This window comes from Peromyscus maniculatus, chromosome 7 (assembly GCF_049852395.1).
Source record: "Peromyscus maniculatus bairdii isolate BWxNUB_F1_BW_parent chromosome 7, HU_Pman_BW_mat_3.1, whole genome shotgun sequence".
NCBI classification, from domain to species: Eukaryota; Metazoa; Chordata; class Mammalia; order Rodentia; family Cricetidae; genus Peromyscus; species Peromyscus maniculatus.
In genome coordinates, this window is record NC_134858.1 from 121,468,009 (window position 1) to 121,482,549 (window position 14,541).

At 36.7% G+C, this 14,541-nt stretch overlaps 1 protein-coding gene across 2 annotated transcripts in view; it reads left to right on the forward strand.

The window, feature by feature from the left end:
* Positions 1-14,541, forward strand: part of Sacm1l (SAC1 like phosphatidylinositide phosphatase) — a 70,671-nt gene that overhangs the window by 37,312 nt on the left and 18,818 nt on the right. For both annotated transcript variants that reach the window (XM_006990791.4, XM_042281926.2), the window contains 4 exons: positions 9,901-10,002; positions 12,241-12,326; positions 13,606-13,692; positions 14,415-14,483. In XM_006990791.4, the coding sequence (XP_006990853.1) occupies positions 9,901-10,002; positions 12,241-12,326; positions 13,606-13,692; positions 14,415-14,483 (344 nt within the window). The remainder of the gene's footprint in view (positions 1-9,900; positions 10,003-12,240; positions 12,327-13,605; positions 13,693-14,414; positions 14,484-14,541) is intronic.

The window sequence follows — 14,541 nt, forward strand, 5'->3', positions numbered from 1 at the left end:
TATTTTCTAGCAAAATCAATCTCAAATTTGTATCAATATACATAATTTGTATACAGTATACAAAAATCCAATCCAATGTAAAATATTTAAAATTGAAATATTGCTTTTTAAAAGTAGATACAGTAATCTACCTTTTTATCTCATCATATATCCATATTCTTTCTTCTTTTCAGAGTAGATTGAATAATTTACCTCTTATCTATATCCTTTTTTTCCCAAACAAGAACCTTAAATCTAATTTACTTTGTTTAGCCTTTATCCTGACCATTAACAATAACAACTTGTAACCAACCATCCTAAACAATGACAGTTATGGAGACTTTAAATTTGCTGTTAGGCATGGTCATGATTCCCTGCAGAAAACTGGTAGAAACTCAAACACGAAAATATGTACAGGCAGCTAGATGAAACCTTTTTTTCTAGAATGTTAGTACTCTATATGACCATTAATATCATGACAAAAGTTTAATATATATTAATGTTATAAGTTTTGATATAAAATTCCATACCTTAAGAAAAGTTTTAAAGAGTCAAAACCAAAGAATTATGAGATTAGTGGCAATAGAATAGTCCCTTAGTTTTGGTTTTCTTCTGTCTTATATCAGATGGCTCTTCTGACATGATAATAAAAATTTTACATTTTCTTTTAACAAGCATGCTTGGATTTAGAGAAGGAGAGAGCCTCCAACTCCAAAGCCAGCTTTACCTTTTAATTGAGCTGGGACGACAAAAAGACCATTTGTGTTAAGTGTTTGTAGAGAACAGCAGAAACAAACATTTAGGAGACTTATGAAATTTTATATATGATATACCAATAGGCCAATTTACTCTTTTTTCTGGGACATTCTTTTCTGGATGATTTATTCTTTTTCTTCTGATGTCTCATTTGTCCAGTGTTCTTCAGATTCCTTAGCCTTCATTCTCCTGAAAGACAAAAACAGAATCCCTTCCCCACCTTCCCCAAGCCTAACTTTGGGGAGGTTCCCTTTTGGCAAGTTATATCTGATTAAATGAAAAGCATTTGTTGTTAGTTGTATAAGTTAATTTAAATTGAATGGTCATGCTAGCCGATGAACTATCACCTTTTCTAATTGAGAGGTCTCTCGTTGAAATTGAACCTTTACCAATTTTGATGGTATCTATAGCTTTTTTTTTTTTCTCCTGTAGAAACAAAAGCAAAACCTCATCCCTAACATCCTGGTTTCCATTCTGAGGTTAGCACATCTTTAAAGTATACAGGTTCATTTGATTCTGTAGTTTGTTCGTTTGTTTGTTTTTTCTATTAGCCAGTGTCTCTCCACAGCTATTGTTCCTTTCTCATTAGCACTGAGAAAATTCAAAGTTAATGGAGCATTATGTAATCTATTTCTGGGAGTTGTTGCTACCCCTTTCTGTTTATTTGGCATGTCCTTCAGAGTTCGATTTGATCTCTCTATGACTGCTTGGCCCGTAGGAAACTGTTTCATTTTAGCAGAGAAATATGTTGGAGCATTGTCAGTTTTAATTTGTACAGGTATACTCATGATGGCCATAACTTCTAGCAAATGTGTTGTTATAGAATCAGCCTTTTCGGAACTCAGAATAGTTGCCCATTGAAAGCCTGAGTAGGTATCAATGTTATGGTGTACATATTTCAGTTTTCCAAATTTTACAAAATGAACTACATCCATCTGCCAGATTTCATTCCTCTAAAGTACCCTTTGGGTTACATTCTGCTGGTAGTGGAGTTTGATTGTAAAAAGAACAAATGGGACATTTCCTTGGCTTGTTGCCAGATTATGGAAAAATCCTTTTTTCTTTTCTTTTTTCTTTCTTTTTTTTTTTTTTTTTTGATTTTTCGAGACAGGGTTTCTCTGTATAGCTTTGCGCCTTTCCTGGAACTCCCTTGGTAGCCCAGGCTGGCCTCGAACTCACAAAGATCCGCCTGCCTCTGCCTCCCGAGTGCTGGGATTAAAGGCGTGCGCCACCACCGCCCGGCGGAAAAATCTTTTTTAAAATCTTTACTATTGACATGTTTTTTATGAAATTCTGAGACCTCCAGCACATTTCCTATCAATAGCTGATCGATCTCATCATTTCTTGTGTTAGAGGTCCTAGCAGACCCGAATGGGATTGAATGTGAGTTATATATAAGAGATAATTCCTATTCCAGATTGTATCTTGTAACTGAATAAATAAGTTAATTCTGACTCATAAGGGATAAATTCCGCTGTTTCAATATGTAAGACCACTCTTTCAGCATACTGAGAGTCAGTAACTATGGTGAGAGGTTCCAAAAAATCTATTAATACCATCAGAATAGCATATAATTCTGACTTTTGAACTGAACTATAAGGACTTTGAACTACTTTACTTAAATTCTGATTTGTAACCTCCCTTTCCTTGTTTTTTGTTGTTGTTGTTGTTTTGTTTTGTTTTGTTTGCATCTGTATAAAATGTAGGGGCTCCAGGTATTGGTGTTTCCCATACAATGTGATGCAGGATCCAGTTAGCTCTCTTTATAAGTTTAATTCTATCACTTTTGAGATATTCTTAATCTTTCCCAGAAAATTACTGCAAGCTCTCTGCCAAGGTTCATGTTTTGCCTATAATTTGTCAATTTCATCATTAGTTAATTTCCGCTGGGTCTATTCCTGTTAATTAATGAAGTCTCAATTTTCCCTTTAAAATCAACTCAGAGATTTTTTTCCACATAAGTTTTTAATTTTTTACTCTGTTTGGTAGAAATATCCATTCCAATATAATTCCTGTAGGAGAATGCTTAGATGGTAAAATAAGCAAAATGCAATCAAGCTTTGGATCCACATGATCCACATGTTCATTCTGTATTTTCTTTTCTACCCAAGCCCATTCTCTCTCAGCTTTGGCTGATAATTCTCTTGGTCCTTTTCAGCCTCTAAGGTTTTGAACAAATTACTCAGTTCATCATTTTTTACCCCAACAGTAGCCCATAGATAGGAAATGTCTCCAAATAATCTTTGAAAATCATTAAGAGTCTATAATCGATCTCTCCTAATTTGCACTTCTTGGGATCTAATTTTTTATAGACCTATTTTATATCCTAAATAATTAATAGAATCTCCTCTTTGTATCTTTTCAGAAGCAATTTGTAATCCCCAACAAGGCAACATTTTCTTTAGTTCTTCAAACATTCTTTCTAAATTATCTTCATTTGAATCATCTAGTAAAATATTGTCCATGTAAGGATAAATTATATATTTAGGAAATTGTTTACATGTATCACCACAATGGAGGAAATATTTTTTATAGTTATGGGGAAATAAGAAAAATCTCAAGGTAAAGCTCTTACTTAGTTTGTTGTCTTCATCCTCTGTCTAGCTCTCCTCTTTTTTCTGCCCTCTCCCCTCCCCTGCTCCTCTCTCCTCTCCTATCTCCTGTAGATGGATTTTTCTTTGGGCCACCGCTCACAAAAAAAAAAAAAAAAAATGACATGGAGACTTATTAATTATGGAAGCTCGGCTTTAGCTTATGCTTTTTTTTCTAACTAGCTTTTACAACTTAACCCATTTCTACTCATCTAGTGGCTTTTGGATTTTCCCTCTCCTGCATGTCCTCTTCCTCTGTATCTGGCTGATTACTCCCCCTTTCTTCTTCGTAGAGCCCTCTTAGTCTGGAAGTCCTGCCTGTACCTGCTGCCTAGCTATTGGCCATTTAGCTTTTTATTAAGCCTAGTCACAGTGACATATCTTTACACAGTGTAATCAAATATTTTGTAACACCTTCCCTTCTCTTACATAGGTGTCATGTATCCTAGACTGGCCCCAAACTCAATATGTAGCAAAAAAAAAAAAACTTGAGCTTTTGATCTTTGTGCCTCTACCTCCCAAGTGCTAGGATTTCAAGCCTTCTGCATGCTAGACATGTGTACTCTACATCTTCAGCTCTGCTGCTACCCCTACCCTCCACCAAGTTTTTAAAAGTTCTTCGAAGAATAAAATAAGAACAGATATGTTTTAAGTAGTTTTCAAGGATTTGGGCCAATTGTTTCTATTTTGTTTTGTTTTCAAAATGAGATTATGAATGGACAAATAATCTATAGTAGGACTTTCTTTTGGGGATTGCCAGCTCCCAAATAATAACACGAAGACTTAATTATGAAAGCTTTGCCTTTTGCTTAGGCTTATTCCCACCTAGCTCTTATAACTTAATTAACCTGCTTCTTTTAATGTATGTTCTGTCATGTGGCCTTTTACCTCTCCTCCATTCTGTATGTCCAACTCCCTCTTTGTTTCTCTGGCATCTCCTATGTGCCTAGATTCATCCTGACTTCCTTTCTCTGCCCAGAAGTCCTACCTAACCTCTCATGCTTAGCTATTGGCCCTTTGGCTCTTTATTAAGCAGGCAAGGTAAAACAGAGACACACCTTCACACAGTAGGATAAAAGATCCTGCAACATTAATCAAATACAATCATAGACTCGTTTTCTAAGCAGCTTTATAACTAACTTACCTGTTTAGTATTGGATTTAAAGCTTGAAATGGACTTTTATTTAGTGTAGTTTCTTAACTAGGAATGTATTTCTAGGTTTCATATTTACAGAGATCAATAAGTATATGTTAGTGTAGTATACTGTAGGTGGGGAGAGATGTGTAGATGTAACCAACCGTTTTATTAAATAAGAAACACAGAACCAATGTAAAAGAGAAAGCTGAGAGGTCAGAGCTCAGAGCTAAAATCTCACCCTTCCTCCTGCGGTGGTCCTAGCTTTCCGAAAGAGCACTACTTCCTGTCTGTACGTCTTTTCATAGTCTTTTTGTTCTGCTTTCTCATTGGTTGTAAACCCAAATACGTGACTGCCTTGTCACTGTCTGTATGTACAGCCCCCCAAGTCTTAAAGGCATTTGTCTCCAATGCTGGCTGTATCCCTGAACACACAGAGATCTACCTAGCTCTTCTACCAAGTGCTGGGATTAAAGGCGTGTGCCACCACCGCCACACTCTTGCTATGGCTCTAATAGCTCTGACCCCCGGGCAACTTTATTTATTAACATACAATCAAAATCACATTTCAGTACAATTAGAATACCACCACAGAGATGTGTTCATGAGGTTCTTAATCCAAATTATTCAGGGCTCAATAGTCCATGGGAGGGTTGTGACTTTTACTTTACATATGATGAAAAAGTTCTTTGAGAGAGTAGAGGTTGAACAGAGGATTGGCATAATAAGACAGCACCCCTCTGTTACAGCAGTAGGCCAGGTGTGAGCAAGGTGGAGACAAAGTCATGCCAATGAGAGGTGATTTTTCCAAGAAACAGGAAGGTATCAATGTGGTCGGGTAGGTAACTTTGGAAAAATTGAGCTAACTAGGTTTTCCGATTATATACGGAATATGAAAGAGATTGGTAGAAATGTAAAGTTCTTGTCATGTTACGTGAAAGGAAGCCATCCATTGAGATGGGGAAGTCTTGAAGGTAGGAGGGAAGGAGAAAAGTATCATTAATTTGTGAAGCTCAGCATTTCAATAGATAGGCGAAAGAAGATGTGAGGGAGGAGCCAGATTAATAGAATTGGAGTTGAGGGGAGAGTTCACACTAGAGACATAATTTCTTTTTGTTTTGAATGTGTGAGATGGCATACTCCTCATGATGCATGTGTAGAGTTCAAAGGACAGCTTCAGGGGCCAGATTCTTTGTTTTGCCATGTGGGTCCTGGAGATTGAGCTGCTTGTAGGCTTGGTAGCAAGTAACCCATTTGAGTCATCTTTCTGGCCTTATAGATGTGGTGGTCAGGGTAGATGGCATTTCTTTCTTTCTTACAACATCTGTTTAGTTTTTGTGTGAATGTGCATACTTGTGGAGGTCAGAGGACAACTTTTAGGAGTCTGAGATCTCCTTCCACCTTGTGGGTTCTAGGGATTGATTGAACTCAGATCTTCGGGCTTGGTGACAGGTGACTTGATTATCCACTGAGCCATCTCATCAGTGCTAGGATGCCATTTCAATCCATGAAATGGGATAAGATTATTAAAGGGAGAAATGGAGATATACACTCTAAAGAGAGAGAGAGATGTACTGTTGGAAAGAGTTTCTACATCGTGAGAAAATGCTAGAGCCGTGTACTGTAGGCAGTAGGCTACATAAAAGACTTCTAAAAATGAACCACAGGGAGTGAACTGAAAGGGCAGATTATAGGGTTGCTCCAAGCTTTATGCAGATACTAACATAGACCAGTGAGGAAAGGCAAAGCAAGTGAAAGGAATGTCCTGGAAACCAGTGAAGATATTGTTTCCAAGAAGAGGGTGTCAACAGCTGAGACATGCTAGTGGTTAGATATGACAATTTAGGAAGGAGGTTATGTACCTGCTCCTGTCCTCCCTCCCCAAATGAGGAAATTAACGAAGTCTGCTACGAAAGGTTTTAGAGAAGTTGGGGGTGGTAAGGGTGCATACTGGAGTGAGGCTTTGAGTGTATGAGCTAAGAGGGAATTCTGGCCTGGAGCATATAGGCCTTTTCAGTGAAATATGAAGCAACATTGTTAGCCATTAGTGGTGGAAATTGAGGAGTGTGTGGAGTGGGCCTCCTGGGGAGTAGGGTTAGGTGGGCCTGGGTCTAACTGTGGATAAAGGGTAGTGAATTCATTCATTTTTCTAAAGTTATCTCATTTTGGTGGTTAGTGTGTCTTTGCATGCACACGTACTCTTTCTGTAATCAGAGGAAAATGAGTCATAAAGGCAGTCGTATTTTCTACCAGATTTAACTCTCTAGCAGCAGGGTAATGTATTACTTTATCTTTGTGTCCAGTCTCAAAATAGTTAATTTGGGCAAGCAAGTGAAATAATACTGCCTTGGAATCTTTTCTGGTGCTATGACTTTTGAAAGAAGTAATTTGGGAGCTTAAGGAACCATCAGTGAATTTTGTGGTGATAGGCATCAGTGATCGTTAGTACTTCCCGTTGATCTCTTGAAAATTTGCCAGTACTTCTTGTTTGAATTCCTAATGCATTCATACCAGGAATTATTTAAAAGAATGTTCATAGCAGCATTTTATAACAAAATAGTGAGGCCCATAGAATAGAGGAACTAGGTCTCTGTGGTCTGGTCCTTTTCAGATTACACACAATTCTGAAGAGGAATAAATTGCTCTGGGATAACTCTGGGAACTTATGGGGAGGAATGACAGGTTTAGAAGGCTGTAGTGTAGTGTCCTTTTCATAAAGCTCAAATGCAAGTTTTTGTTTTTTAAGTGATGATTATAGGTATAGAAACTAGAAAGAAAGATTGGTTGCCACAAACTTGTTAAAAGTCGTTATTTCTGGACATAAATTCAGCTGGCTAGAAAGGAGAAGAAATGGGTAAGTTGGGACTTGGTTGTATTCTGAAGTTGGATGGCAGGCTCATGGATTATTTTATTATGCTTTATGATGAGTGAATAAAATTATATTAAGAAAAATGTTACATATAGCAAACAGGGCAAACCTAAACAAATTAGCAAAAATAAACAATATGGCCAGTGAAACAATAAAACTTGTTATCCTCTTGATTCTTCCATGAGTTGGATAAGCTTGACAATATCAAGAGTGGGTAAAGAGAATAAGCTAAAATAATTCTAAAGTCCATTGACATTTTCTGATAGTATCAGATGGTGGATATGATTTGATCCATGTCCACAGGCTCACACAAAGAAGTGTTTGTTGCAACTGGTTATGACAGCAGAATCCAGAAACAACTTGCATGTCTATCAACAGTAGACTGGACAAATAAACTAGTATATCCTTTCTGATGTGGTGGTGCATCCCTCTAATTTCAGCCCCATGTAAAGCTGAGGCAGGAAGGTTAACAGTTTGATACTCCCTACCCTAACAGTACAAAACACCAACCAGTAGTATGTTTATGCAGAGGATAATTAAATAATTGTAGTAGTTAATGAGTCTCAAACATACAGAGCATGCAAGGCTTCAGGAATGCTTACATTGTAATGCCTTTCATGCAAAAAAAAAAAAAAAGTAAAAAGCTGTTCAGAATAAATACATTGTTTAGTGGCAAAACTAGAAAGCCAAGCAAAGGAATGAAATGAGTGGTCCCTGTTGGCAGACTTTTCTTTCCCACCCACCAGTTCCTGAATAACTGACATGGAGGCATAATATTATCAATGCTTGGCTGATAGCTCAGACTTAGTACTAACTAGCTCTTAAATTAACCCATTTCTATTAATCTGTGTGCTGCCATGTGGCTTTACCTGTCTTCCAGCATGTCTTGCTTCCTCTGCATCTCCTGGCAACTTCTCTAACTCCACCCTTCCTGGAATTTTCCCACCCAATCTCTTACTGCCCAGCTATAGACCAATGAGAGTAATACATGTTTACAGTGTACAAAGATTGTTACACCACAGTAGGTCCCTTTCTCAGTGGCAGTTATAGAGCCAGATGGAGCAAGCTCAGCATGCTTCAGAGATGCACTTGTGTACATAGGTTTTATTTTGATCAAATAGATTTGACTAGAAGCCTCCTTTTTAGTCAGTTTTAATTGTACAATTCAGTGACTAGTATTGAAGGAAAGGTTTGGAGAAATCCCAGGCTGACCTTGAACTCTGTACATCTGAATATGATCTTGAACCTTCTACTTTTGAGTGCTGAAATTACATTCATGTGTTATTACATCTGTCATAACATTTATTTCATGCTGGGTATTATATCCAGAGCTTCATGCATGCTAGAATGATCTCTACCATTTTACATATTCTTTACATTAAATTTTTTCCACTTTTAGGTTTATTTTTTTACATTCCAGAGAAAAAGCACTTAATTTGTTTCAATCTGTAAATCTTCATATCAACTATTGCGATTAATTTACATGTATAAATTATACGTATGATTTTTTTCTTTTTCTTTCTTTCTCTTTCTTTCTTTCTCTTTCTTCTTCCTTTCTTCCTTCTTTCTTCCTTTCTTCCTTTCTTCCTTTCTTCTTCCTTTCTTCTTCCTTTCTTCCTTTCTTCTTTCTTCTTTCTTCTTTCTTTCTTCCTTCCTTCCTTCCTTCCTTCCTTCCTTCCTTTCTTTCTTTTTTTTTTTAAGAGACAGGGTTTCTCTATGTAGCCCTAACTGTCTGGAACTAACTCACTCTGTAGATCAGGCTGTCCTCGAATTTATGGAGCTCTGACTGCCTCTGCCTCCCAAGCCCTGGGATTAAAGACATACACCACAACTGCCCGGCTATATTTCATTTTTTTCTTTAACTACAATAGCATTTTTTCTTCATTTAATTTTTATTTTCTTTTATGTGTATGTTTTACTTTCATGTACATGTGTGCATTACATATGTGCCTGATGCTCAAGGAGGCTAGAGGAGAGTTCAAATCCCCTGGAACTGGAGTTCCAGAGAGTTGTGAGCTGCCATGTGAGTGCTGGGAACTGAGCCCGGGTCCTCTGGTAGAGCAGTCAATGCTCTTAACCACTAAGCCATCTCTCCAGCCCTTCTTCATTTAATTTTTAAGTAGTTACTTTTTGCAGTACAAGGGATCGAACCCATGACTGAGCTATGTTCCTAGCTCCTACTCTGTTTTCCATTTCTTAACTTGAAGGTTAATTTTTTTCAGATTTCTGGTTTTCATTCAGAATAGGGTTTTTGGTGATATCATTGACACCTAGTTCTATACTTTTAGAAGGTAATTGAAGATATCATGGAAAGGAAAAAATTAAATAGAAACACTAGCAAAGTTCTTAAATATTCTGTACATGTGTCACTGTAGGAGAACTGACTTGACAGACTTCACAGTTGGAAATGAAGATACTAAAGATTTGGGAATAATCATGAAGAACCAGAAAGACTTGCATATTCTGTCTTTTTTTTTCTTCCTAAAGACAATTCATTCCTATTATAGTAAATAGATTTGTATTGAATCTAGAACTCTTCCTACATTAGATTTTTTCTTAACGTAGTTAAGTTATTACTATGCACTCATGTTCTATTAATGGAAAATACTTTGATTGGATTCTCATCTCCAGAAGGAGTTGTTTCAGAGCTGGTGTGCGATATTATGTAAGAGGTAAGAATCATTTCATGTCAGCATAACTGGGCCATATCTTCCATTGTTTAACACTTAACCTAAATGACTTAACTGTGACCTTTTATGTATTGTTATTTGATACCCTTTCTAATGATTTTTGTCCTCATTATAATAATTATAGGTCTTCTGTGCTTTTCTCTAGCTACTGTAATTAATAGCCTTTAACTGTTTAAGAACAGCTACATGTTTATTGGGTGTCTGAACATATGCTTAATTCAGTGTGGTCTTCAGTAATTTACACTCATATCAGATAGTATTTCTCTTATTACTCTTGGTCTCTTTGCAAGTATAAAAGTAACCATTTTACTTCATGACTTCAGTTTGTAGATTGTTTAAATTTTGAGCATTCTGTAGGCTTTGCACTAGAAATATGCTAATTTGCTCCAACCAAACTGTTAAGATGTGTATTATAGTTATTGTGAATATGAAGATTCTCCAACATTTATTTTGCTTTCAACCATAATATATTAGAATAAAATCCTGCTAAACAAATAACTGTAATTTTGAGCCCAGAGAGTTATATAGAGAATATCTGACTAATGTTATTACAGATGCTATAGCATTGGGAAAAAGCCACTAAGAATGGCCTCAACCAAATTATAGTTAGCATCTCCTTAACTATATTTTCCATATATTAATATATGGATTGTTAAGCATTGAGTACATATTTTAAATATGAATTTTATTTTTAGAATTATAGAAATTTCCCATTTAATCTGCTTGGTTCTTACTCCTTTGCTAGATAACCAGATATTAGTTTCTTACTTATCCTGCACTGTAACTTTATATTAATATAGGTATTTTTTCTTCCTTTTATAGACAGTGGTTATATTTTATACATGTTTTTCTACATCTTGGTTTATTAAAAAATTAATATGTTTGGAAGTCTTTTCATAATGATATCTCCCTCTTTCCTGCTTTCCCTTCTTCCATGTCTTTTCTCTTTGTAAAATAACTGCATTTTGTTCCTTAATGGGAATTATGGAAGGTGTCTTAGTGTTCTGTTGCTGTGAAGAGACACCATGACCACAGCAACTCTTATAAAAAGAAAGCATTCAGTTGGGGCTTGCTTACAGTTTCAAAGGTTTAGTCCATTACATCATGATGGCACACAGACATGGTACTGGAGTAGTAGTTGAGAGTTCTACATCCCAATCTGCAGACAGCAGGAAGAAAAGAGACACTGGGACTGGCTTGGGCTTTTGAAACCCCAAAAGCCCATCCTCCCAGTGACACATTTCCTCCAACAAGGCCACACCTACTTCAGCAAGGTCACACCTAATCCCTCTCAAGTAGTGCATTCCCTAATATGAGCCCATGGTGGTGGGGGCATTCCTATTCAAACCACCACAGAAAGAAACAAATGTAGCCTGTGCTTCTGAAAGTAATTTAGCTTTGAGAAGTGATACCATTGCTAGTGTAGCTCAGTAAATTTGCTTCCTTCTGATTATCTACTAATGTATAGTTACAGACATCCTGATAACAACTCAAAATGCTTTATTTTAGAAATATGTCAGAAAAAGAGTGTTTTAAATATTGGGGAGTTAAAAATCCATGTATTTCTTTCTGATAATCTTTCTGGTAATCTGGATCAGAGCTACCTTGGAAATTGCTTTTGCTTAGCAGACTTTTCTTAGTAACAAAAAAAAATCATGTAAACAAGCTAAAAGGGAAGTACTTCAGATACTAGAAAGACCTAACCAGTGTAGAGTCTCTGGTAAGTACATTACACTGTGCTTTCAAACTAGGTTTCATGGACATGTTCATGGTCATGGATGTTTAGGATCAGACACAATTATTTTATTTGATAATTAAATATCTTTTTAGAGATTCTTTGCATCGAAACTAAGTACTATTGATGCAATGAACCACATTTTTATTTAGTGTTATTACCAACTATAATCACAAAAAATGATAGTTTTAACTTCAAAATAGGATTTGTAGGCATGCTTGACTTTTTCTTTTCTTCAAAGGGGACTGTTTTTTGAGGATGTTTTTAGTATGAAAAATATCTACTAGCTTCATGTTTATATAAATAAATCTTAACTATTTAAGCCTATTTAGGCTAGCTTCTTTTAATTTTATAATAATGTATTATCCATTTGTTTGAACTTAATATTATGAGTACTTATCCATTAATGTGAACTGAGTTGGTAATTCTTAAGTTATCTTGAGTTAATGATTTTTTTTATACATGTCTTTTGTACCAAATGTTAGGAATTGATTCTGAAGGCCATGCAGCTAACTTTGTAGAAACAGAACAGATCGTGCACTACAATGGGAACAGGGCTTCATTTGTACAGGCAAGTGTATATGTTTGGTGGTTATCCAGTTGGCCCTTTCTACTTGATCTTCCATTTTCCGTCATGTTGAAATTTTCCTCTTTGCCTTACTTTTCTTTTCTCTCTCTCTCTCTCTCTCTCTCTCTCTCTCTCTCTCTCTCTCTCTCTCTCTCTCCCTCCCTCCCTCCCTCCCTCTCTCTCCCTCTCTCTCCCCCTCCCTCCCTCCCTTCCTTCCTTTCTTTCTTTCTTCCTTTCTCTCTCTCTCTCTCTCTCTCTCTCTCTCTCTCTCCCCCTCCCTCCCTCTCTCTCTCCCCCTCCCTCCCTTCCTTCCTTTCTCTTTCTCTCTCTCTCTCTCTCTCTCTCTCTCTCTCTCTCTCTCTCTCTCTCTCTCTTTCTTCTCTTCCTCTTCAGGTTTTTTGAAACAGGGTCTCGTGTAGCACTGGCTGACCTTAAAATCCTCCTGTCTTCATATCCCCAATGCTAGGATTACATGTGATTACTGCCAGACCAATCTTTCCTTTTTTAAATACTATCTTTGTGTACAATGTGGAAAATTTTCAGCTAATAAAGGATTATTAATCTGGTGTTGTCTTATGAATACTTCCTGCCCTTAAATCCCCCCAAAAAGAAGAGGGAGGCAGGTGTGAGGTTTATGGAAGTCTAGCAGTTCACCAGTGTAAGCCTTAGACCCTACCTAAGGTGATGATGATAGCACAAGCTGATAGCGTATACTTGGTTCTACCTGCCTTACTCAGTCCTGCTCATCTATTGCCTCTGGTGGAGTTGTGCAGTATTTCCTACTCCAGAGTATCAGTAGCTAAACAAATTCAGGTGCTCATAAATACATTCCTTTGAGAATGAGTAAAGCAATTTTCTATTTTTTTCATATTGCCATATATATATATTTAGAACTCAGGGAGATCACAGAACTTTGTTATACAGGTGCCATGTGTGTAACACTGGGAAGGGAAAGTGCTTTTTAAGCATATTTCCATAAACCAAGAACTTTTATTTATTGAGACCAGGTCTCTATGTAGTCCTGGCTGTCCTGGAGTTCATTATGTAGATCACGCTATCCTTAAACTTGGATCTGCCTTCCAGTGCTGGGATTAAAAGTGTATGCTACCACACCTGGCAAAACAGGTAATTTAAGAAGGTGCATATAGACTTTTGTAGCTGGTAGATTATTTTTGTTTTGTTTTTCTTTGCAAAGTTGTTAATATCTGTACTACTTACAATAATTAGGTTGAGGAAACTAGTTTGTGTATCTTTCTTTTCATATTTCTCTCTTTTCTTTTAGACTCGAGGATCAATACCTGTTTTCTGGTCACAAAGACCAAATCTAAAGTACAAACCACAACCACAGATCAACAAAGTAGCAAATCATGTATGTATCTCCCTGAATTTTTCACTGGTTAAAATAGAACCTATTTTGTGTGAAGGGTAGAGGTGATATGAGAGCCTACCTTGCCTGGGGAGGGCCCTGGTCACACAGAACCCAAGATGCTTTTAGATTTGCCTATAGAATACATATTTGTTCCCCACAAGACAAAATTCAGTATCTTCAAGCCCCTTCTGGGCTGTAATAACAAATTGCCTCCAATAACATGTTACAAGTATTAGAACAAAGATTTACTGAATGGAATGGCAGATGAGCACTTGGGAGATCTCAGTGAGGTTTATAGAATGTAGTGTATTTGTCAAAAGTTGCATTCAGATTTCAAATAGTGATACTGTAATGGCTGCATTACAACCATTTGCCTCACGGTGTTTCCAATATCCAGAAAGCATAGTCCTCCTCCTGGCACTTTGTTAAGCATAAAAATGGGATAGTTCGGGCTTGGAGAGATGGCTTGGCAATTAAGGGCACTGGCTGCTCTTCCAGAGGTCTGAGTTCAATTTCTGGCAATCACATGGTGTCTTACAACCATCCTTAGTGGGATCTGATGCCCTCTTCTGGCATGCAGTTGTCCATGCAGACAGAGCACTCATACATAAAATAAATAATCTTTTTAAAAAAATGGAATAGTTAAGGAGGTACTTTAAGAATTATGGTAAATAATCATATTATGTAGTTGAATAAACTATATGCTTTTGTCTCTCTTCTAGATGGATGGTTTCCAAAGGCATTTTGATTCACAAGTGATTATTTATGGAAAGCAAGTCATAATTAATCTGGTAGGTTTGAATGTTTTTTGGAGAGGAACAACAAAACAAAAGCAATTTAATTAATAGG